Source organism: Esox lucius, chromosome 5 (genome assembly GCF_011004845.1).
Source record: "Esox lucius isolate fEsoLuc1 chromosome 5, fEsoLuc1.pri, whole genome shotgun sequence".
Classification (NCBI taxonomy): domain Eukaryota; kingdom Metazoa; phylum Chordata; class Actinopteri; order Esociformes; family Esocidae; genus Esox; species Esox lucius.
In genome coordinates, this window is record NC_047573.1 from 5621849 (window position 1) to 5647422 (window position 25574).

The window sequence follows — 25574 nt, forward strand, 5'->3', positions numbered from 1 at the left end:
TCAGCACCGGCATGCATTCATCCTCCTTGAAGAGCCTTGCTGTCTTCCCTGTGTGACGGTAATTCTATCGATCAGAACTCTTTTAGAAAGTACAGAGATGAAATGCTCTGGGCACAATTAACAGTTTTATTAATAACAGTTTTATTAATATTTGCAAATATGAGAGACGTGTCGAACGCTTACATACATAATCTCAGAGGAGTCTCTGACGCGATACATGCCCTTCAACAGTATATATGGGACAGAAGAGGGGTGTGTCAAAATCCTGCACAATCCAGCTCAACAGGACACATTCCCTTTGTACCATTATAACCTAAACTTCACACAAAGGACAGCTCTCCTTCCTCCCATAAATAACTTCTTCAATTCTAAGAGTTCCAACCGAACCCGAACAGACAATAGATGCCCTGATGAGTTATACAGATGAGGAGATAAAGAGTAACCATGTCATCAGCTGATACCAGTCAATGATACCCCCTATGCAAATACCAGATCCCCCACATTCCTCTACCTATCTAAACAATGGGACTCAAGTCCTTTAATCAGTAAGAATGCATCAGGCTTCAGAAACTTCCCCAACACCTGCTCCCCCTTAAATCCTCTCCCCATCTCGCCCAGGGTAGGGTGCTGTCGCAGGGAAGCCCTTTGATAGTTGTGCCCCTCTCATATTATATGGCTAACATAAGATACAGTAGACTTATCTTAATTTGCATAATCATTTCAAAAGTGTTTGAATATACACTGGCAGTTTCGAGGCACCACGCAGGCTTATATCGGTCATCACTGGAAAATGGAGTGATACGGGTGCGCACCACACAGGAACTCGATCCTGTTCCGACATGATTGTCTTAACACTTGCAAATGTGGTAAATGTGGCGCATGCTACTTCTGAAGGTGGCATTTACAACGGCTAGTCATTGACATCTACAGGACAAATTGCCAGTGGGGTGGCGTTTTTAACACCATAATTAAGTCCAGGGCAGAAGAAAGGATACAGTTTCTTGTTGAAGGTACAGCCAATGAAAGAGTAGATATGACACCTGGCCTCCACATTGAAGAAGGAGACCTGTCCCTTCTCATAATTCACAAACACCCCCACCTTCTGGGGCTTCTCTCTCAGGGAGAGGGTGATAGAGGGGTCAGTGAGAGCCTCATACACTCCATCTCTCAGCCTCATTGTCCAGTACCCATACTCAGGTCTCACTTTAATCGCCCCCTTCCTGTTGACTGACTCTCTGGCAACTCCTAAAGTCCACCAATTCTTCTCCTTCACTTGAACCTCATAGTAGAATCTCCCTGAGGAGAAGCCCTCCTTACCCAGGACACAGCCAGAAGAATCAAACCTCTCTGGGTTGTCAGGGAAGTTCAGTTTTGTGTCTCCATGGCAGACATGTGTACAGTCCTCAGTCAGGATCAGGTAGGGATGTGCAGTATCAGGGTCTAGAGTCACATCCACTGTGGAGAGAAACACTATGATAAATACAATGACATCATGACATCAACATCAGTGGAGAAAATACAAGTGGAGGACAACATTTTACTGTGTTGAACTCTGACACATGAGTCTTCCAGTATTAGTGGTTCATGTGTGGTTTAAGTAGAGATAACAGAACATCCAGTATTAGTGGTTCATGTGTGGTTTAGGTAGAGATAACAGAAACATCCGGTATTAGTGGTTCATGTGTGGTTTAGGTAGAGATAACAGAACATCCAGTATTAGTGGTTCATGTGTGGTTTAGGTAGAGATAACAGAACATCCAGTATTAGTGGTTCATGTGTGGTTGAGGTAGAGATAACAGAACATCCAGTATTAGTGGTTCATGTGTGGTTTAGGTAGAGATAACAGAACATCCAGTATTAGTGGTTCATGTGTGGTTTAGGTAGAGATAACAGAACATCCAGTATTAGTGGTTCATGAGTGGTTTAGGTAGAGATAACAGAACATCCAGGTCACCTCTTATGTTAATATATTATTTATATTTACTTAACATTTGACATAGATGCTGACAGCTGTCAAAGACACATATGATCAAAGTACAACATTTAGGTAAATAAATGAAAGTTAAGACAGGTTAATACTGTCTTGTACAATATTTATGAGTTTTGACCAGAAACACACTGTTTTCTGAACAGAAACACACTGTTTTCTGACCAGAAACACACTGTTTTCTGACCAGAAACACACTGTTTTCTGACCAGAAACACACTGTTTTCTGACCAGAAACACACAGACCTGCATGTCTTCTGATGTCATCAAAATCTGAAATAGAAGTGCATAAACATTTTATTATGAGCATCATATTGATAAATAATATTATAAACTACTGTTTAACATACTGATTAATGCTCTTATAAACTACTGTGTTCATACAGATCAAAGATGTTATAAACTACTATTTTCATAGTCATACTAATGAATGATATTATAAACAACTGTGTTCATGGTCATACTGTTGATAGTTATACTAATTATTGATGTTATAAATGACTGTGTTCATACTAATTAGTTATATTATAAGCTGCTGTGTTCATAGTCATACTAATTAATGATGTTATAAATTACTGTGTTAATACAGATTAATGATAGGCTAATATAAACTACTGTGTTCACACTAATTAATTATATTATTTAACTACTGAGTTCATACTGATTAATGATAATATAAACTACTGTGTACATCTGTAATCCAGACCAACTTAACTATTCTTATTTGACACAATTCAGTTATTTATGGTAATGTACAATCTGTTAAAGAGGGACATTTTTACATTTAAGTAATTTAGCAGAAACCCCTAAAAATGTACAGTTAGTAAACGTAATGAAATGACATCATGAAACTTAACCAAAAAACTGTTTTCTTAATTGTAGTAGCTAGTAAAAACATTTATAGTGAGAAAATAATATCAGGTAGAGTCCACAGAGTTTATATACATGCCCTTGTTGACGGGAAATGTGTTTTCCACCTACTTATGGACGTCTGTTTTCTGCAACCCACTGTCTACATTTTGAGCTCCTCTTTTGGATATTTCAGTTTCAGTCACCCATAGTTCAGGACATTTCTACCTGTTATTTTCATACGGTTAAAGTCAACAGGGGACAATATTCGTGCATTACGTATGGGACATTTCACATTTAGTTTCTTTTGCTGCTATGTTATTTACAAACCTCATTTTGACAATGCTCAGTTTATGATATTTGGGTTTTGAATAAAAAAAACACACAAAGAGGACTATCCTCTGTTGGTTTGTTTTATGTCCATCTGTTCTGATGGATTAAAATTGCATTTACGGTCTTTGTATTTGTGTCTTTATGTATGAACTGTGTATAATACTACTTACCCTTCTTCATGAGGTAACCTGTAAATATGTTTAATAGATTGAACACAGTGAGATCAACATGAACATGAAGACTAGTGGATGTAGTCTGTTTAGTAAATCATTAGTGTTTAATCTGGGTTTAGAGACACTAAACCACTACTTACCCTGCTGTTGTTGGAGTTCACCTATTATAACATCTGAAGATTTAAATAAATAAAAAAATATTAGAGTATACACATAAGTCACTTACAGATGTAATTATTTTTATGGATACTGTAGGTAATAGGATACAGCAACAAAGCTGGGGAAATACTTATTTTCTGTGAGCGAAATAAGAACATTAGGCCTACTTGCAAAAACATATTGGGATTTTGGCAAATAAACTACATGACAATCGCACTGTAAGCATAAAAATGCATGTTATATTATCATGATTATTTATCTCGATGTCTTGGTCAATCACATTACAGCTAGCATAGTATTTGCAGAGTGGTTTAGCTGGTACCTTTGGCTTGACTGGGGGCAGACATGCTAATCCCTGATGTGAGCTTCATCGGTAAGGAGACAGCAGTTCAGACCAGCTAAACGCTTTGCAGTTGGGTATTTTTTAATGGCGAGCAATGGAGCGCTTCCAATTTTAACAGCGGCATGCCGTTTATATGTGAACGGTGTGTTTACTCAGACTTTCCACCTGATAGCTAAGCTAATTAGCTAACTATTGTAGCTGACAACACCAGCAAATATTTCCAAGTTATATATATCGCCCACCCATCCAACTTTCATATGATTGATTTTCCCATTAGCTAACTTTGATCTCTGTGATGACGACTTGTTGGTGCTGAAGATCAAAGCTCTGAGGTCAGGTAAAGAGTACAGATGTGCATCCCACATCACCAGTGGTACTGTAGCAGTCATGCCCAGGATTTAGTAAAAGAAAGTTGTGTTCGTTTCAGTGTTTGAACGCTGAAATAAATGACTACATGTGCCTTGAATGCATAAAGACACGCCTGTTTGAATAACTAGAGCACTGGTGTTGTATACTGGGCTTGTCAAATGCAAGTTGCTTATATTGAGTAGGCTATGCAAAGATATTTGCGGGAATGTCAGTGTGGCAACAATAGCTAACATGGCACCCGCATGGTAACATGGCATCCGCATGGTAACATGGCACCCGCATGATAACATGGCACCCGCATGATAACATGGCACCCGTATGATAACATGGCACCCACATGGTAACATGGCACCCGCATGATAACATGGCACCCGCATGATAACATGGCACCCGCATGGTAACATGGCACCCGCATGATAACATGGCACCCGCATGATAACATGGCACCCGTATGATAACATGGCACCCGTATGATAACATGGCACCCGCATGATAACATGGCACCCGCATGGTAACATGGCACCCGTATGATAACATGGCACCCGCATGATAACATGGCACCCGTATGATAACATGGCACCCGCATGATAACATGGCACCCGCATGGTAACATGGCACCCGTATGATAACATGGCACCCGTATGATAACATGGCACCCGTATGATAACATGGCACCCGGATGATAACATGGCACCCGCATGATAACATGGCACCCGCATGGTAACATGGCACCCGCATGGTAACATGGCACCCGTATGATAACATGGCACCCGCATGATAACATGGCACCCGTATGATAACATGGCACCCGCATGGTAACATGGCACCCGCATGATAACATGGCACCCGCATGATAACATGGCACCCGCATAAATCCACAGTACTAAGGGGAAGTATGTCACAGTAGCAATAGATGTAGATGTAATAGCCTCTTAGACAAATCTAGCCAAAAAGATAAACTCACCATTTAACCACGACGATTTGCCAACTGCCTTTCCAATGAGATGCTCACAGAACTTAACGTGGCTGAGTACCTAAAAAGTGGTGAGTACCTAAGGAAATATGTACTGTATGCAACTGAGAGAGTTTGTAACATGAACAGGGCTGACTGATTGTTTTGACACTGTACATCACAATCACAGCTGAAATCCTGCGCACTCCACAAAAACACCCAAATGCTATTTCCTCTACACAACCCTATCTGTAAATCGACTGGCCCAAGCCCAATTCTGCCCCCAAAACAGCCCAGTTGTGCGTGGAACTTCTCCATTTGATAACAATAAACACAAACCTGATCCTCAATAGCAACAACTTCCCATTGATTTCTTCTTGTTTACTTTGAACATTTCAGACTGTCAGCCATGCGTGGGAAGTTATAAGATTTCACCAGTGTTGCTATCACAAGTCTTGCACCACATTTACCACGCCATCAACATGTGCGTGGGGAGAGGTCTCTTGAAATGTAACATCTTATAGAAATGTTATCTCTAGGAGCAAGGACTCAATGGTTTGAAATACAATATTCTCCAGACTTCCTGATAAGATTTGGGAATTATGGCTTTCCGAGACTTGATCAGTATGTACGGTCGTGGTCAAATGTTTTGAGAATGACACAAATATTAATTTTCACAAAGTCTGCTGCAATTTGCATAAACTCCGAAATGTTATGAAGATGAATTGCAGTGTGATCAGAATGTGATCAGATGAATTGCAGTTAATTGCAAATTCCCTCTTTGCCATGGAAATGAACTCAATCCCAAAACAACATTTCCACTGCATTTCTGCCCTGCCACAAGAGGACCATCTGACATCATGTCTGTGATTCTCTCGTTAACACAGGTGAGAGTGTTGATGAGGACAAGGCTGGAGATCACTGTCATGCTGATTAAGGTAGAATAACAGACAGGAAGCTTTAAAAGGAGGGTGGTGCTCAGAATCATTGTACTTCCTCTGTTAACCATGGTTTCCTGCAAGGAAACACGTGCCGTCATCATTGCTTTGCACAAAAAAGGGCTTCACAGGCAAGGATATTGCTGCTAGTAAGATTGCACCTAAATTAACCATTTATTGGATCATCAAGAACTTCAAGGAGTGAGGTTCAATTGTTGTGAAGATGGTTTCAGGGCACCCAAGAAAGTCCAGCAAGCGCCAGGATCGTCTCCTAAAGTAGATTCATCTGCAGGATTGGGGCACCACCAGTGCAGAGCTCAGGAATGGCAGCAGGCAGGTGTGAGTGCATCTGCAAACACAGTGAGGCGAAGACTTTTGGAGGATGGCCTGGTGTCAAGAAGGGCAGCAAAGAAGCAACTTCTCTCAAGGAAAAACATCAGCGACAGACTGATATTCTGCAAAAGGTATTGGGAATGGACTACTGAGGACTGGGGTAAAGTCATTTTTCCTGATGAATCCCCTTTTCGATTGTTTGGGGCATGCGGAAAAAAGCTTGTCTGGAGAAGACAAGGTGAGCGCTACCATCAGTCCTGTTTCATGTTAACAGTAAAGCATCCTGACACCATTCATGTGTGGGGTTTCTTCTCAGCCAAGGGAGTGGGCTCACTCATAATTGTGCCTAAGAACAAAGCAATGAATAAAGAATGGTACCAACACATCCTCCGAGAGCGACTTCTGCCAACCATCATAGAACAGTTTGGTGACGAACAATGCCTTTTCCAGCATGATGGAGCACCTTGCCTTAAGGCAAAAGTGATAACTAAGTGGCTCGGGAACAAAATATTGACATTTGGGTCCATGGCCAGGAAACTCCCCAGACCTTAATCCGACCTGGTCAATCCTCAAGAGGCGGGTGGACAAACAAAAACCCACAAATTCTGATAAACTCCAAGCACTGATTATGCAAGAATGGCCTGCCATCAGTCAGAATGTGGGCCAGAAGTTATTTGACAGCATGCCAGGGCGAATGGAAAAAGAAGGGCCTGCTCCATGGTCAGAGCCTATGGAGGTGGGTGTGACACGGGTGCCCGAGACAAAGGAGCCTGGGTCTCTGTCTCTATTGTGGAGAGAGGGGTCATTTCTCCCCAACCTGTCCCCATTTCACGTTCAGAAGGGGAGGTGACAAACCTGGAGCTCCTCTTACCCCACCCCAGGTAGAAAGCACTACCACTGCTCCTTCTCTGTCACTTCAACCAGTGTTTTTTCCTGTCTCCTAGCCCCGCACTCCCGTTGGCTCTGATTGACTGCAGGGAATTTTCTGAACAGCACACTGGCTACAGCATTCCGCTGATTTCACCAAAGGCCCCATTCCAGTCTGAGCCCTGGATAATCGCTCGATAGGGACAGGGCTCATACAGTTCACCATGGTTCCCGTCTCTCTGCTTACCCACAACGCTCATTTAGAACAGGTTACTTCTGTTATTGGACATCCCCACGCACCCCGTCGTGCTAGGTCTCCCCTGGTTGAGCCTACATAACCCCATGATTTTCTGCTCAGAGAGGGGATTGCTGGTCTGGTTGCCAAAGTATCAGGGGAGGTGTCTCGGGCTGTCTGCCAACACCACTACAGTGTTAAGTCCGGACCATGCCCCTCAAGTGGGTTTGGAGAAGAAATGTGTGTGTTCCTCAATAAAACTCCATAAGATAATTCCCTGTTACAAAAGCACTGTTCTTCCCTCAGTTTCCAGTTCAAAACACATGTAAAAGCACACACATATATCATCTCTATTTCTTTACTCAGTGATTAACCGTGCACATTTACATTCAGTATTTACCTACTACTTACGCAAATAAAAACAAAAGTTTAAGAAAAAATAAGAACACACAAATTAAGTGTGAACAAGCTTTTGTAAGAATTTTTTGTTATATGTTATATTTATATGAACTATATTGACTTTGCATTGCGAGTGATGTGACTGACATGAGTTCTTGAAGTGGATGACTGAAGCTTCTGTTGAGTCAATGTAACGTCATCATGGTAATCAATATTTGACCTGCTATTAATGATTTCAACCAGTAGGTGCCCTCAGTGAGCGCTGTCTAGACGAGGCATAGAGAAATTAGCCTTTTAGCGAAGCAATGAGCTGGAAAGCCTCAAAAAGGCCTCTATTGGCTAACACTACTTAGCACATAGAGGATTTGAAACTACTACCGCGTGTTCGAGTGGATCAGATTTTTAGATGTTGATCAACATTGGTTACCGACTTACAAAATATGTTGAATTATGGGGATACAAATTGTCCAACTTGTGAATGCATGACCTTTGCAACTTCATGACAAGAGCCATGAGACCATTGAATAAGGCATGTTTACTGTTTTGGGTGTATTACTAACCTAGTGGAATATCATTGAATATATGTCTAGTGAAATATAACCTAGTGAAATATGTCAAAATTGTTGTCAAATCTAATGAATAGCAGAATACCTCCTTGGACCATGATGATCATGCTCCACTTTCTGTAGGAAAACATCCACTTCATCGCCAATCCTAGTTCATCCTAGTCCTTCATCGCCAAAGTCATCCGATTTGCTGTGAGAGGGTAAGGACCTCCTCCGACTTCACTAGCTGCCTCGTGTCTACGCCTCGTGTCTACGCCTCGTGTCTACGCCTCGTGTCTACGCCTCATGTCTACGCCTCGTGTCTACACCTCGTGTCTACTTTAAGCTTATTTCTCCAACGGGCCCAGTGTGTGATCACCTGTCTATCTGTGTATGAATTAATACTACACGCTGGATTCAAGTGACAGCGAAACTTCAGAGAATCCAGGTAAATCTTATATCTTATTTCAAGTGGGTTGATTACACAAAAGTATATAGGTGATTACACAAAAGTATTTTCTGGAGAGATAGTGTAATGCATTATCAATGTCCATGTTGTCCTATTAAAACCAGAACACAGAAGAAATATCTAAAGCATCTTGAATTTTATCAACAAAGTGAGAAATGTTTTCTTAGAATGAGGTGAAAATTAATGCCCCAATGAATATACAAAAATATCATCAAAACATGTAGCCTGGAAGCACAGCACCACAAAACAATAGGAAAACACTGAAGGTCAGAGAAATAAAGACGTTGATTGTGAAGAGGAGCCCCACATAGAGACAACTTCTCTGTCAGAGAAACTAGCAGAAGTGAAAACAAACATTAAGAGTGGTTTCCCTTTATTCTCAATTTTCAGAGTGGTCACACATTACCTCAAGTGGTGTATTTCATGTGTTATGGATTAAAGTTACAGTAAGCAAAGTTTTTTTTTTGTACCTGTAATAAAACAGGGGTTTCTTTTTACTGAAAACATTATTTAAATAGATGTGCTTGTGTCCTGTCATGTTGCTGATTTTACTGGTCCTATGCTCACTTCTGACCTGCACCCCCTGGGACCTACACAGCCTCTCATGTTCTGTTGGCTTATTTTAGAGTGTCCCTTCCTTATCCACCATTGTTCCAAGATTAGCAAATAAAACCATTATCATTACTAATAATTTTGCCTAATCTGTGACGTACAATATGGTTCTTTGTACAGCCTTCAGAAGACAAGAGGGTTACAGGTGAAACCTGTTGTGGAAATTATTGAACTGATGTATACTTGGTTCTATGCATGTATGAATGAGTTACTAGTTAAAGTACTGAGTACCCATGTTTGGATAAGGAAAGGAATGTAGGAGAGGGGGATCTGGTGTTTAGTCATTATTGACTGGTATCAGCAGATTATAGGGTTACTCGAAAATCAGTAAATCAATATAACCCATCAGTCTCTATCTGTTGTTTGTCCAAATGCTGTGAGCCTTCTCCTAGAGTTGAAGAGGTTACCCATGTGGGGGAGGATAGCTTACCCCTTGTGTGAAGCCTAGGTAGTAATAGAACAAAGGGAATGTGCTCTGTTGAGTTAGGACAGCAACTTACGACACCCCTTTTCCTCTGATAAATACGAACTGTTCATGTGTTAAGTCAGAGACTCCTCGGACAATTATGTTTGTAAGTGTTTGACGCATCTCTCTTATTTGCAAATAATTAATAAAACTGTTAAATTGTGCCAAGAGAATTTCGTCTCTGTACTTCCTCATTAAAGAGTTCTGATCGATGGAATGGCCGTCACAAACCCTAAAAATGTTTTATTTTTTAAAGCCCCAGAGTAGGTTCTCAATGAAATCCTGGGAATATAAAAGGGTTCTCAGTGGAACACCCTGGGTGGGTTCTAGAAGAAATCCTTGGACAATAAAATGGTTCTTGGTATAACCCATTGGGTGGGTTCTTGTAAGCACCCTCAATCAATCAAATGTATTTATAAAGCCCTTTTTACAACAGCAGTTGTCACAAAGTGCTTTACAGAGACACACAACCTTAAAATGTGTGGTCTTAGACGGTAAAAGGTTCTGGATAGAACCCCCAGAGAGGGTTCCAGGTGAAACCATCACACCATAGAAGGGAACTCTGTAAAACCTCTCATAGGGGTTCCAGGTAGAACCTTTCCCAGACAGTTCTAGGTATAACCTTTTACGTTGAGGTCTTGGAAGAACCCTCTGAATAACTTTATAAAAGGTTCTAACAGGAACCAAAAAGGGTTCGCCTATGGGGACAAGCTGAAGAACACGATGGTTTTACTTAGCCCCTTTATTTCTAAGAGTGTAGCGTATAATCTGGGTTAAGAACAATAAAAAGACTTACCCAGCTGTTGTTCGAGATTATGTATTTTCATGCCTGCAGATTAAAAAGATGTATTTGCAATTAGTGTAAACACATTAATCACATGTGCTGCAGATGTAATATACCTTCCTGTGTCTAAAGAATAAAAACCCTATGAAATGGGACATTGCATACACTGATTTATATAAATTAAACATACCTTTCTTTTTATGTATGCAGCAGACAGCCAGAGCTAACACAATCACAATGATGACTCCGATAGACAATGACACAATGAAGGACCTTACCCATGATGTTGTGTGATCAAACAACTCACCTAAACACACAAATCATTAGACATCAAACAACAAAATGTACACTAATAACACACAACGGTGGAAGTGTGTCTGACATCAAAATACATCCAGTGTTTCATGTCACCTTACAGTTTTTCTCAAATAGTTATGGCTCAATTCGTCAATTTTTTTCAAAACAATAAGTTAAAATCTCTGAACAATTAGTTTCTTGCTCATACCAGATTATAATTTCTTATTCATTCAAGCAAATTGCATGTGTTTTGGCACATGTGCAAAAGAGTAAGTACAATTGTCTACAATAGGCACAATACCTACATGTACATGGCTTGCTGATTAAACTGATGAATTGATTCTCAGTGAAATTGTCATACTCTTCACAACTTCTAACATTTTTTACATCATGTGAGCCATCACATGCAAAATGATCCATTCAATTTTCAAAATCTCTTAGACATACATATATATTCTATAAATATTAATGACGTGGAATGTTTGATATCTGCTAAATTGGCAAATTACCTGCCAGGTGACACAGAAATTAAATAGGAATCTCCCAGAGATTTTTCCCTCGGTGCATCACAAAGGGAAACATTATAGATATACACTCACCTAAAGGATTATTAGGAACACCATACTAATACTGTGCTTGACCCCCTTTCGCCTTCAGAACTGCCTTAATTCTACTTGGCATTGATTCAACAAGGTGCTGAAAGTATTCTTTAGAAATGTTGGCCCATATTGATAGGATAGCATCTTGCAGTTGATGGAGATTTGTGGGATGCACATCCAGGGTACGAAGGATGCTCTATTGGGTTGAGATTTGGTGACTGTGGGGGCCATTTCAGTACAGTGAACTCATTGTCATGTTCAAGAAACCAATTTGAAATGATTCGAGCTATGTGACATGGTGCATTATCCTGCTGGAAGTAGCCATCAGAGGATGGGTACATGGTGGTCATAAAGGGATGGACATTTAAACGATGCCCAATTGGCACTAAGGGGCCTAAAGTGTGCCAAGAAAACATCCCCCACACCATTACACCACCACCAGCAGCCTGCACAGTGGTAACAAGGCATGATGGATCCATGTTCTCATTCTGTTTACACCAAATTCTGACTCTACCATCTGAATGTCTCAACAGAAATCGAGACTCATCAGACCAGGCAACATTCTTCCAGTCTTCAACTGTCCAATTTTGGTGAGCTCGTGCAAATTGTAGCCTCTTTTTCCTATTTGTAGTAGAGATGAGTGGTACCCGGTGGGGTCTTCTGCTTTTGTAGCCCACCCGCCTCAAGGTTGTGCGTGTTGTGGCTTCACAAATGCTTTGCTGCATACCTCGGTTGTAACGAGTGGTTATTTCAGTCAAAGTTGCTCTTCTATCAGCTTGAATCAGTCGGCCCATTCTCTTTCGACCTCTAGCATCAACAAGGCATTTTCGCCCACAGGACTGCCGCATACTGGATGTTTTTCCCTTTTCACACTATTCTTTGTAAACCCTAGAAATGGTTGTGTGTGAAAATCCCAGTAACTGAGCAGATTGTGAAATACTCAGACCGGCCCGTCTGGCACCAACAACCATGCCACGCTCAAAATTGCTTTCCCATTCTGACATTCAGTTTGGAGTTCAGGAGATTGTCTTGACCAGGACCCCACCCCTGAATGCATTGAAGAAACTGCCATGTGATTGGTTGATTTGATAATTGCATTAATGAGAAATTGAACAGGTGTTCCTAATAATCCTTTAGTGTAGATGTGATGTTGATGAAAATCTCTTCCCAGACCAACAAGAGACAGGAAGTCCACCAAGAAGATGGGAACTTGTAGTGTTACCTACCGTGAGGAGGTGCAATTCATAGTTTTTTTAAAGAACTACAGGTTTTTTCATTGTTTTTTTTACATGACTACAGGATTTTTCATAGTTTTTTTTACAGAACTACAGGTTTCTTCATTGGGGTTGCAGTTTTTTTTGTTTTCATGGATGTCATTGGATGAAGAATTTTCAACTCACTATCTATGACTTCACATGTAAGAAAAATGTAAAAATGGACACACAAATGTGAATTGTTACAAAATTGTTAAATTGTTACAAAAATAAATGTATTCAATACATACAAATGTTTATACCCTTTGTCTGTGTACTACAGCATTGTACAGTATCAACTTTTCCCAGTCGACTTTTACATACTGATGAAATTGTCATATAAAAAGTGTGATACACAACAGCATTTAGGTAGAGAAAACTGACATTCTTGTACAATACAGCAAGGAGTACTAAAGAGAAAAGTAGAACAAAAAGCCATATTTGGATAAAATATATTTCCAGGGTGGATTGCCATGGAGAAGAAACATCTAAACCTTTTGACCAGTACGGCTCACACGATGACAAAATAACTCTTAATTTTGCTGGCATTGGCCAACTTACTGACCAAAAAACTAGGTTTTGAAGCATGAATTATATGTTTTGGGTAAGTTACTACATTTTGCAGACATGCCATAGAGTTGTGATGTTCCATGAAACAGTTGTGATGATTGTACTTACAGTTTAGAGAAAGTTAAGACTGTTTTAAAAAATGAGCCAAAGCAATTGAGAAAAACTGTTATATTACTATATTGTATTACTCACTAGGGATGTGAACCTCTGTCTCCACCTCCTCACTGATTATATTGTATTACTCACTAGGGATGTGAACCTCTGTCTCCACCTCCTCATTGATTCTATTGTATTACTCACTAGGGATGTGAACCTCTGTCTCCACCTCCTCATTGATTCTATTGTATTACTCACTGGGGATGTGAACCTCTGTCTCCACCTCCTCATTGACAATATTGTGTTACTCACTAGGGATGTGAACCTCTGTCTCCACCTCCTCATTGATTATATTGTATTACTCACTAGGGATGTGAACCTCTGTCTCCACCTCCTCATTGATTATATTGTATTACTCACTAGGGATGTGGACATCTGCCTCCATCATTTCATTGATTATATTGTGTTACTCACTAGGGATGTGAACCTCTGTCTCCACCTCCTCATTGATTCTATTGTATTACTCACTAGGGATGTGAACCTCTGTCTCCACCTCCTCATTGATTCTATTGTATTACTCACTAGGGATGTGAACCTCTGTCTCCACCTCCTCATTGACAATATTGTGTTACTCACTAGGGATGTGAACCTCTGTCTCCACCTCCTCATTGATTATATTGTATTACTCACTAGGGATGTGAACCTCTGTCTCCACCTCCTCATTGATTATATTGTGTTACTCACTAGGGATGTGAACCTCTGTCTCCACCTCCTCATTGATTATATTGTATTACTCACTAGGGATGTGAACATCTGTCTCCATCATTTCATTGATTATATTGAGTTACTCACTAGGGATGTGAACCTCTGTCTCCACCTCCTCATTGATTATATTGTATGAATCACTAGGGATGTGAACCTCTGTCTCCACCTCCTCATTGACAATATTGTGTTACTCACTAGGGATGTGAACCTCTGTCTCCACCTCCTCATTGATTATATTGTATTACTCACTAGGGATGTGAACATCTGTCTCCATCATTTCATTGATTATATTGTGTTACTCACTAGGGATGTGAACCTCTGTCTCCACCTCCTCATTGATTCTATTGTATTACTCACTAGGGATGTGAACCTCTGTCTCCACCTCCTCATTGATTATATTGTATTACTCACTAGGGATGTGAACCTCTGTCTCCACCTCCTCATTGATTATATTGTATGAATCACTAGGGATGTGAACCTCTGTCTCCACCTCCTCATTGATTATATTGTGTTACTCACTAGGGATGTGAACCTCTGTCTCCACCTCCTCATTGATTATATTGTATTACTCACTAGGGATGTGAACATCTGTCTCCATCATTTCATTGATTATATTGAGTTACTCACTAGGGATGTGAACCTCTGTCTCCACCTCCTCATTGATTATATTGTATGAATCACTAGGGATGTGAACCTCTGTCTCCACCTCCTCATTGACAATATTGTGTTACTCACTAGGGATGTGAACCTCTGTCTCCACCTCCTCATTGATTATATTGTATTACTCACTAGGGATGTGAACATCTGTCTCCATCATTTCATTGATTATATTGTGTTACTCACTAGGGATGTGAACCTCTGTCTCCACCTCCTCATTGGTTCTATTGTATTACTCACTAGGGATGTGAACCTCTGTCTCCACCTCCTCATTGACAATATTGTGTTACTCACTAGGGATGTGAACCTCTGTCTCCACCTCCTCATTGATTCTATTGTATTACTCACTAGGGATGTGAACCTCTGTCTCCACCTCCTCATTGATTATATTGTATTACTCACTAGGGATGTGAACATCTGTCTCCATCATTTCATTGATTATATTGTGTTACTCACTAGGGATGTGAACCTCTGTCTCCACCTCCTCATTGATTCTATTGTATTACTCACTAGGGATGTGAACCTCTGTCTCCACCTCCTCATTGATTCTATTGTATTACTCACTAGGGATGTGAACCTCTGTCTCCACCTCCTCATTGACAATATTGTATTACTCACTAGGGATGTGAACCTCTGTCTCCACCTCCTCATTGATTATATTGTATTACTCACTAGGGATGTGAACCTCTGTCTCCACCTCCTCATTGATTATATTGTATGAATCACTAGGGATGTGAACCTCTGTCTCCACCTCCTCATTGATTATATTGTGTTACTCACTAGGGATGTGAACCTCTGTCTCCACCTCCTCATTGATTATATTGTATTACTCACTAGGGATGTGAACCTCTGTCTCCACCTCCTCATTGATTATATTGTTACTCACTAGGGATGTGAACCTCTGTCTCCACCTCCTCATTGATTATATTGTATTACTCACTAGGGATGTGAACCTCTGTCTCCACCTCCTCATTGATTATATTGTATTACTCACTAGGGATGTGAACCTCTGTCTCCAACTCCTCATTGATTCGTCTCTGTTGGACTCTGCAGGTAAAGAGGTTGGTGTCAGTCTCCTGGACAATGACATGTTGTTTGACTGTGTAGAATCCCTTTAAGTCTCTGTGTGTCTCAGGAGGTCCAGCAGAGAGACTGACTCCTTTAATGTCCAGCCACACCAGATCAGGTTCAGGGTGCCAGCCTTCAGATTGACACACCAGACCCATCCCTCCCTCTCTGTGTCCTTCAATGGACACCACTGGCCTGGATCCTACAGCTACAGACACACAGATAGACGGGATGTTAACTGATGAGACAGATTAAGACTGTACGCAGTAATATACAAGAGGTGACAGTCACTGTAATTTAGTACAAGTGAACCTCACCTTTAACCAGGACTCGAAGACTAACATCATCATACCAGTCCTTTGACTTAATAAAGCATTTGTAACGTCCCTCATCAGTGCCTTGTACCCTGGTCAGTTTTAAAGAAGTGTTTCCCCTCCACAGTTCCTCTTTAAACAGTGATGTTCTTCCTCTGTAGGAGGGAATCTGATCCTCTTGTATGATTTTTCCATTTTGGTAACGATAGACACGATCATCTATGAAGTCCAGGTTCAGCCAGTCCACTGTCATGTCCTCAACACTTATGTTGGGTTTGAGGTAACAGGGCAGAATGATGTTATCACCAGCCACCGCAAAAATGGGTTCAAGTGGACCCAGAACCTCAAACTTCACTGAAGAGAAAATACAGACATGAAGTTGTTATTTGTATTAGCAACTAAAGACAGACAAGTCAAAAGTAATTTCTAAAGTTATGAGCTTGGAACGCCAAGCCAAAAGACAAAACAAAAACAAGACAAAAACCTTTATCAGGGTATTGAAACAGATATTCTATGTTCTGAAAGGTTACACAGTCTGTAGTAACACCTCACCAAGGACTGGAGGAACTACTGGAAACACAAACACTACTTTGAGGTAATGAATTTTCATTGGTTTTAGAATTTACTTCTGGAAAATGATTATCATTTTTTTCTTACATATTTCAATTTGCCAGGAAACCCTTTTTGGCAGCTCTTGTCGAACACAGTGATTAATCAACAACATAACACCTGGCCTAACCTTTTTTGTTTTTTAACCCTAACCCGAAGCTTTTAAGTGCCTATTAAAATGATATTAAAATATTTTATATATTACAGTTTTTTTAAGTCGCTTTGGTATATTTCTCGAATCTTCCTCAGCATTTGCAAACCAGTAAGTGCTTTTCTCGAAACAATTTGTACAAACAGCAACACACAATGGATTACCTACAAAAGCTTGTAATTTGCTCAAAATCCTTAGTTCATCTCTCAAATGTAAATATTTATGTCATTGAACAAATCAGTGCCATGAGAATGACAAGTCCGTATGTCATTGTTCACAAATAAAATAGTCAAAATGCTTAGCCATGTTGTCAATATAACAGTGTCCTCTCCAAGTATTTTCTGATGTAAACTATGGTCACAGAGTACAATCATTGAAAATGCACAAGGCTGCATGTTTTATGTATGACATATCAACATCAACAGCACAAAGTTACAGATTACTGTATTGATTGCAAGAGATTGGGCAGGATTCACATTTACCCTTCCACATCACAACAGATATCCTCCTTTGTAATGCAGCAAGAAAGAATCTTTTGGAAAGTCTTATGCAGCGTCTGCATGCGTCTGCATGCGTCTGCTGTGATGTCCTCACATGCTGCATCCAAGGCAACAAGCAGGGTCATCGGACTATGTGTCGGACGATCATTGACCTTTCACCTCCATGCTGAGTAGAACTCAGTTGGGTTGAGGAATGGGGAGGGGGAATTCCATCAGCACCCCATAGTGTGTCACAAACCATTGCCTAATGGTGTTTGAGCGATGGAAACTCACATTACCCCAAATTACCTGAACTTTGGCAAATCATCTTGAAACAAATACACGAATGCAAAACACAAGATGGAGGAAGATTTTATAAAAAAAATATGTCACTGTGACCACTGCACCTTTTTCTTTCCTTTCCAAAAAAGTCGAAAAGGAAAGTTTTGAGTGAGGAACAGAAGGGTTAAAAATGAATTAAGCGACCACTGCAAACTTCTGTTCGTCACACAAATCTTTCCTTTTCAACTTTTTTGGAAAGGAAAGAAAAAGGTGCAGTGGTCTCTTAATTTTTTGTAAGGTCAGGATTGAAAACACGGTCCACAATAATGGTCCTTATTTTACCTTAAACCTGCCTTTGTCCTCGGCCTCTTCTACCACTTTGTCTGTTTTGCCTCCCTACCGTTCCACCACGCATCCTGGTTCCTCTTCTTTTTTCCTGCTAGTGACCCTGTTCCTTTCCTTCTGGTTCTTTCATTGCCAGAAGTTGTAGCACTGTGTGGTGCTCTGTCTATGCTTCCCAGTTGAAGGTTTATGAGATGCTTTACCTCTGAGCTGTTTTAGAGAACTGGTAGATCATTGGTTGATCTAATGCTTCACACATTCCCCTTCATTAGTGAAAGTCAATATTCACCTGAGAGAAATTCATCAATTCAGGACACACAAAAATGTCTAATGGAAATGTAGAGAAAATATGCTTGACAGATTATGACCACTGGTATAACCATTTTGCATTTAAACATAAGCAATTGATAATGTAGGAAACAGCAGACAATTGTACATAATCAATTGCAGGAATATATCAAAGCATTGGCAATTAGTTAAAAAATTGAGAATTTGCTTTTATGATGTGCCCAAGTGATTAGATGATGTGGAGGTTGAACAAGCAGTTTTGAGAATTTCATTTGTGATCTGAGAAATGTACCAAAGCAACTGAGAAAAACTGTCATGAAGTAGAGTGCCATGTTGTTATGTTTTTAGTTATAGAGCGACATTATGTTCCTTAGGAAGCCATCTAGTGGTCCTAGGATACAACCTTTTACTCCTATTTAGAACACCGGTTCCGGTGCTTGTTCAGGGGAACAGCTTGCTGGGAAATGTGATTAGATATTGGTGTACAGGTCTAGGAATAGACGTTTCAGCTGAAATAAAGTTGGTAGACCTTTCATCTACACGGGCACCCTGCCCTCCCCCTTTAGATGAACACATTTGAGTCCCTTTACCTAACCTTTACTATGCCTGAAAATGAATACGTCGGAATGTTGGAAGTAGCATCCATCAAAATGTTATGAGTACAAACACACGCTCTTATAGTAAAGTGACCAGACGTCCCGGGTTAATAATAAAATAAAAAATAATAGGCAAATAATATTACTGTAATGTTTCCACAAACGAGTCAGAGCCGAACAAACAACTCCATAGAACTGTGTGGCAAAGCAGCAATTTTTTGTAATACAGCTTTCATATTAGGAACATCATCAATCCTCCCCAGAAACTGTTCTTCCTCCTCCTCGGTCATCAGCCCTCCCCAAGTCAAACGTCAAGGGGATGACTGACGATTGACAAGGGGAGGGCTGACGATTGACCAGGGGAGGGCTGACAATTGACAAGGAGAGGACTGACAATTGACAAGGAGAGGACTGACAATTGACAAGGAGAGGACTGACAATTGACAAGGAGAGGACTGAAGCTTAAACGGGGTGATGCTTGACAAGGGGGGAGCGGATACTTGACCAAGGGAGGGGTGACGTTTGACCGGGGGAGGGCTGATGACTGAGTAGGAGGAAGAACAGAGTTTCTGGGGAGGAATGATAATGTTCCTAATATGGATGCTGTACAACAAAGCTCAAAGCGCCCCCGGTCCACCAACCACGAGCACGCATGATGACCAACATGCGTGCATAAGCCCAGACATATGCACGTGGATAAATGTGCAGTTACACAAAGGTCCCGGTTTGGGAGTTTGAAAATGTGGACACCCTCTCATACACAGAAAAGTAATGGCTGTAGTTACCAGACTCAGAGGTTAAACCGTGGAGGAGAATCAGCAGAGTCACATACAGATGATCTGGTCCAGTCACCATTATTCCTGAAGGAGACAGTTTGCCTAACAAAGAAACTGAAATACAAAAAGTACAGTAATTCAAATCAGAGAGTATTCACCTTTTTATGATATATAATGATAGCCCTAATGCTATTATCGAACTCTGCTCTGACATTAGGCACATTTATTACATGTAAATTCAAATTTGTTTATTTTTTACAGCACAAAAATATTGTTACATTGTATTAGAACAGTATTAGAGACATGCCAATTTTACCCCCTCAGTGCCATAATGTATTTGATTCATATAAAATGATTGTCGTACCATAAAGTGGCAGGACGTTATCGTCTTTATATACTTACACAACAAATAGATCCTTTTGGATCTATTCCCCCTGGCAAACTGCTTTTGATTCGGCCGGTGAGAGGGGATTTACAGTGTTGCCATGTTAACGATCGACTTGTCGCTATATTTAGCGAGTATTCAGACCCTCTAGCGAACCGTGGTAAATATAGTTTGACGTTCGATGTTTGACAGATATTCAGACATTCAAAGCTCACTAGCTCTCAACCTGTTGAAGCTACAGATCTCGGGTTAGTCTCGTTATGAAAGAAAAAGGTTGGACAACACTGCACAGGTCTCGTTTTCTCGATTCAGATAGGAGTTTCCAAACAGCAGGAGACCTTCATGGTAATATTGTAGTCCGTCTGCATATAACCAACGAACGTCGCAAGGGAACGTCAACAAATTGCATCGTCAACATTTTCAAATATCAAAACTATTTGACTACATCGCCTATAAACCTCAAACCAATGTTAAACTATTCAGGAAGAAAGGGAAATTGGGCTGCTCTTTATATATTGAAACTTTCTTTATGGATGATATAGATATGGATATATTTGCTATGAACGTATTAAAACAGTTTAGAATTGTAATAGCTCCTTGATCACATGACCTAGATACTTCAAATCACTCTAATAATGTTCAGAGGGATGGCTCACATTGCACAGCCTTTGGTTAAGCACCAACACAATTTTAGGGAAGTATTTGAAAATTCCAAATTTCAATAGCTTTCTCAGAATGAGACAGAGACACATAATTTTGATACTACATTAATCCCTAAGATGTTGTAATACGATACAATGAATTGAAATGGGGACACAACAACGATGAGCCCGCTTACAGACAGGAGGTTAGGAACCTGGCTACATGGTGCCGGGACAACAACCTCTCTCACAACATCTGCAAGACTAAAAAGATGATCATGGACTTCAGGAAGCGGCGGGGTGGAGTCAGGCCCCCATACACATTGATGGAGTTGAAGTAGACAGATTCTCTGAATTCAAGTTTGTCATGATTCATCAGACCACATGACCTTCTCCCATTCCTCCTCTTGATCATCCAGATGGTCATTGGCAAACTTCAGACGGGCCTGGACATGCGCTGGCTTGAGCAGGGAGACCTTGCGTGCGCTGCAGGATTTTAATCCATGACGGCGTAGTGTATTACTAATGGTTTTCTTTGAAACTGTGGTCCCAGCTCTCTTCAGGTCATTGACCAGGTCCTGCCGTATAGTTCTGGGCTGATCCCTCACCTTCCTCATGATCATTGATGCCCCACGAGGTGAGCTCTTGCATGGAGCCCCAGACCGAGGGAGATTGACCGTCATCTTGATGGTCATCCATTTTCTAATAATTGGGCCAACAGTTGTTGCCTTCTCACCAAGCTGCTTGCTTACTGTTCTGTAGCCCTTCCCAGCCTTGTGCAGGTCTACAATTTTATGCCTGATGTCCTTACACAGCTCTCTGGTCTTGGCCATTTTGGAGAGGTTGGAGTCTGTTTGATTGAGTGTGTGGACAGGTGTCTTTTATACAGGTAATGAGTTCAAACAGGTGCAGTTAATAAACGTAATGAGTGGAGAACAGGAGTGCTTCTTAAAGAAAAACTAACAGGTCTGTGAGAGCCAGAATTCTTACTGGTTGGTAGGTGATCAAATACTTATGTCATGCAATAAAATGCAAATTAATTATTTAAAAATCATACAATGTGATTTTCTGGATTTTTGTTTTAGATTCCGTCACTCACAGTTGAAGAGTACCTCTGATAAAAATGACAGACTTCTACATGCTTTGTAAGTAGGAAAACCTGCAAAATCAGCAATGTATCAAATACTTGTTCTCCCCACTGTACGTAGTGAGAATTTAAGGAGAAAAATGTGTACACAGCAAAAATAAAGCAATATTATACATAACACTATACATAGCAACAGTTTAGAACAAGTACTGTAAACTAGCATTGGTAGTAGTATTATAGATACGGCAAGTATGGCAATAAAATACAGTACATAATGTAAACTAGCATACATTTTTCAAAGAGTAGGATGGGGAGTATAAACAGTATGGTAAAAAAAGGAGTATTTGCATAAGGTTGAAGATGACAGCCTCTGAACAGATATATATTATATATTTTTTTGTAGCGGGAATTAAACATGCATTAAATACAGTCAGCCAACCTGACATTAATCTTCACTGCAACTCTTCCATGATTCTTGTGCTCCTTCGTGAAGTATGCTACTCCAGGTACAGTCAACAGCACTGCACAGCAAACGACAACATATTTTTGACTTAGATGGAACTCCCAACTTTATAACAAAAGCTATCATCCCACGCACTTACACGCATCCGTTGGCTTGTGCCCGTTTTGTGTGTGTGTGTGTGTGTGTCACTAACAGTCAGGCTAACGTTACTTAGCTGACAATCTTTAAAACGTTAGATAAGAAGTTAGCTAACGGTAACTAGTTAGATAATAGCTAACTTACCTAGCAAGGCATAGCTTTACTTCTAACTTAATGATACTGTCTCCATAACCAGGGTCTTCATCCTGAACAATTTCCGCCCGATATCCAACCTCCCCTTCCTTGCCAAAACCCTGGAAAGGACGGTTGCCTCTCAACTTCAACAACACCTGCTTCACAATGACCTGTTTGAACCCCTCCAGTCTGGTTTCCGCCCACTCCACAGCACAGAGACTGCACTACTCAAAGTTGTCAATGACCTCCTCATCTCTGCTGATGCTGGTTCCCTCAACATCCTGATTCTCCTGGATCTGAGTGCCGCATTTGACACCGTGAGCCACCAGATCCTCCTCACCAGGCTCAGGGGTCTGGGTGTTGAGGGAACCGCACTCTCCTGGCTGCAAACCTACCTCACAAAACGAACCCATTACATCTCCCTCAGTCACCAAAAATCTGAAATATCTACAGTCACGCAGGGGGTCCCCCAGGGCTCTGTTCTGGGTCCCTTACTCTTCATTATTTACATCCTCCCCCTTGGTCAGATCCTCCGCCACTTCAACCTTAATTTCCACTGCTACGCTGATGACACACAGATTTATCTCAGCACCAAATCTCTCACCAACCCACCTCTGGCCCATATTGAATCATGTCTCTCTGAAATAAAAATATGGATGCATCACAACTTCCTCAAACTCAACAGTGAAAAAACAGAACTTCTTCTCATTGGCACCAAATCCACCCTTAGTAAAACTGGCACATTCTCTCTCACCATTGACAACACTGTAGTTTCTCCTTCCCCCTGTGCTCGCAACCTTGGGGTCATCCTTGACTCCACCCTCTGTTTCGAGCAACACATTAAACAGACTGCCAAATCATCTTTCTTTCATCTTCGTAACATTGCAAAACTCGAATCCTCCCTCCCCCCACCTGCAGCTGAAACTCTGATTCATGCATTCATCTCCTCCCGTCTTGACTATTGTAACTCCCTCTTGTCCGGCATCAACTCCTCATACCTCCATAAGCTCCAAATGGTTCAAAACTCTGCTGCGAGGCTTCTTACTCATTCAATGTCCTGGCAGCACATCACCCCCATCCTCTGTGAGCTTCACTGGCTCCCTGTCAAACAGCGCATTGAATACAAAATACTCCTCCTGACTTACAAAGCCCTCCACAAACTTGCTCCCCCCTACCTCTCGGACCTTCTTCAACACTATCAACCTTCACGCTCACTCCGCTCTTGTACAGCAGGCCACCTCATCATCCCCAGATCCAAGCTACGGAGCTTTGGTGACAGGGCATTCTCCAGGGTTGCTCCCCGGCTCTGGAACTCACTGCCACAATCCATCCTTGACTCTGACTCTCTTAACACCTTCCGCCTCCGCCTTAAGCCATTTCTGTTTAAACAAGCCTTCCCATAGCCCCTTTGTTGTTGTATATTTTATTTCTCAGTGTTCTTTGTTTTGCTTGTTTTTGTAAAGCGTCTTTGGGTCATTGAAAAGCGCTATATAAATCCCATGTATTATTATTATTATTATTATTAATGTCATGGTGATTCTTCCTTTAATGATACTGTCTCCATAACCAGGGTCTTCATCATAATGTCACTGTGATTCTTCCTTTAATGATACTGTCTCCATAACCAGGGTCTTCATCATAATGTCATGGTGATTCTTCCTTTAATGATACTGTCTCCATAACCAGGGTCTTCATCATAATGTCATGGTGATTCTTTCTTTAATGATACTGTCTCCATAACAAGGGTCTTCATCATAATGTCATGGTGATCATTTCACACTTGAATCATTTCAAATTGGTGTCTTGAACATGACAATGAGTTCACTGTACTGAAATGGCCCCCACAGTCACCAGATCTCAACCCAGTAGAGCATCTTTGGGATGTGGTGGAACGGGAGCTTCGTGCCCTGGATGTGCATCCCACAAATCTCCATCAACTGCAAGATCCTATCCTATCAATATGGGCCAACATTTCTAAACAATTCTTTCAGCACCTTGTTGAATCAATGCCACATAGAATTAAGGCAGTTCTGAAGGCGAAAGGGGGTCAAAAACAGTATTAGTATGGTGTTCCTAATAATCCTTTAGGTAAGTGTATATTTTTCACAGTTTGGTGATATTAATTACACCAGCCTAAATTCAAATGTTGATTTTGCTGTGCCTAAACTTAAACCAAAAACTTAAGCCACAAAATAGATTTTTTCGAATGTCCCAATTATTTACCTTTTTTCTGACTTGACCACTATTGGAAAAAAAAATATACACCCACAGAAGTAATGACTGTAGTTACCAGACATAGATGTTAAACTGTAGAGGAGAATCAGCAGAGTCACATACAAACTGTCTGGTCCAGTCACCATTATTCCTGAAGGAGACAGTTGGTCTAACAAAGAAACAGAAATCATAGAGATCAAAAACACTCAACAAACAGAACTGACTACAACCTCCTAACAGCAGTTTTTAAAATTGTTCTGTTTCGTTTAAGCAGTAAATTGTATAACTAGTAATTTAGAGTTATGAGATCACTTGTCAAAATATCATTTACCATTTCACAGAATGTCAAACCCTTCATGATTGGCATAACTATGCTATTAACAAGCTCTGCTCTGTGAATCCAGGCTTTAGTTTAATAACAGCCAACATGACTTAGACATCGATTTCTTCAGATATTCTTACCCAGTTTACAGCATGACAGAGAGGATTTGACATTTTAGTCATTTAGCAGACATTCTTATCCAGACCGACTTTCGGTTGGTAAATAAAGGTTAAC

General features: G+C 40.7%; 1 protein-coding gene and 1 long non-coding RNA gene across 3 annotated transcripts; one reads left to right on the forward strand and one right to left on the reverse strand.

The window, feature by feature from the left end:
• Positions 1–504: 504 nt before the first annotated feature.
• On the reverse strand, positions 505–25574 carry LOC105030740 (butyrophilin subfamily 2 member A2-like). Of its 2 annotated transcripts, XM_020046433.2 has the most exons (11): positions 25481–25574; positions 25095–25187; positions 19965–20069; positions 16436–16786; positions 16045–16326; positions 11004–11120; positions 10826–10858; positions 3483–3515; positions 3340–3357; positions 2234–2260; positions 505–1455 (listed from the first exon to the last, which is right to left on the reverse strand). In XM_020046433.2, the coding sequence occupies exons 2-11, from the start codon at positions 25162–25164 to the stop codon at positions 911–913; spliced, it is 1581 nt and encodes a 526-aa protein (XP_019901992.2). In that variant the 5' UTR covers positions 25165–25187; positions 25481–25574; the 3' UTR covers positions 505–910. The 2 variants fall into 2 exon arrangements, with proteins under 2 accessions (XP_019901992.2, XP_010903100.2); XM_010904798.3 differs by lacking the exons at positions 25095–25187; positions 25481–25574 and adding an exon at positions 20358–20688.
• Positions 3527–7097, forward strand: LOC117594540. Its single transcript, XR_004575790.1, has 3 exons — positions 3527–5926; positions 6441–6446; positions 7088–7097. It is a non-coding gene; the product is annotated as an uncharacterized LOC117594540 (long non-coding RNA).

Excerpts from the sequence above, each read along its gene's own strand:
- LOC105030740 (XM_020046433.2), bottom strand. The coding sequence starts at position 25,164 with ATGGTGACTGGACCAGACAGTTTGTATGTGACTCTGCTGATTCTCCTC. Across the intron at positions 16,787-19,964 it reads CGGTTTAACCTCTGAGTCTG|TGAAGTTTGAGGTTCTGGGT; the intron begins GTAACTACAGCC and ends TTTTCTCTTCAG. Across the intron at positions 10,859-11,003 it reads CTGCATACATAAAAAGAAAG|GCATGAAAATACATAATCTC; the intron begins GTATGTTTAATT and ends TTTAATCTGCAG.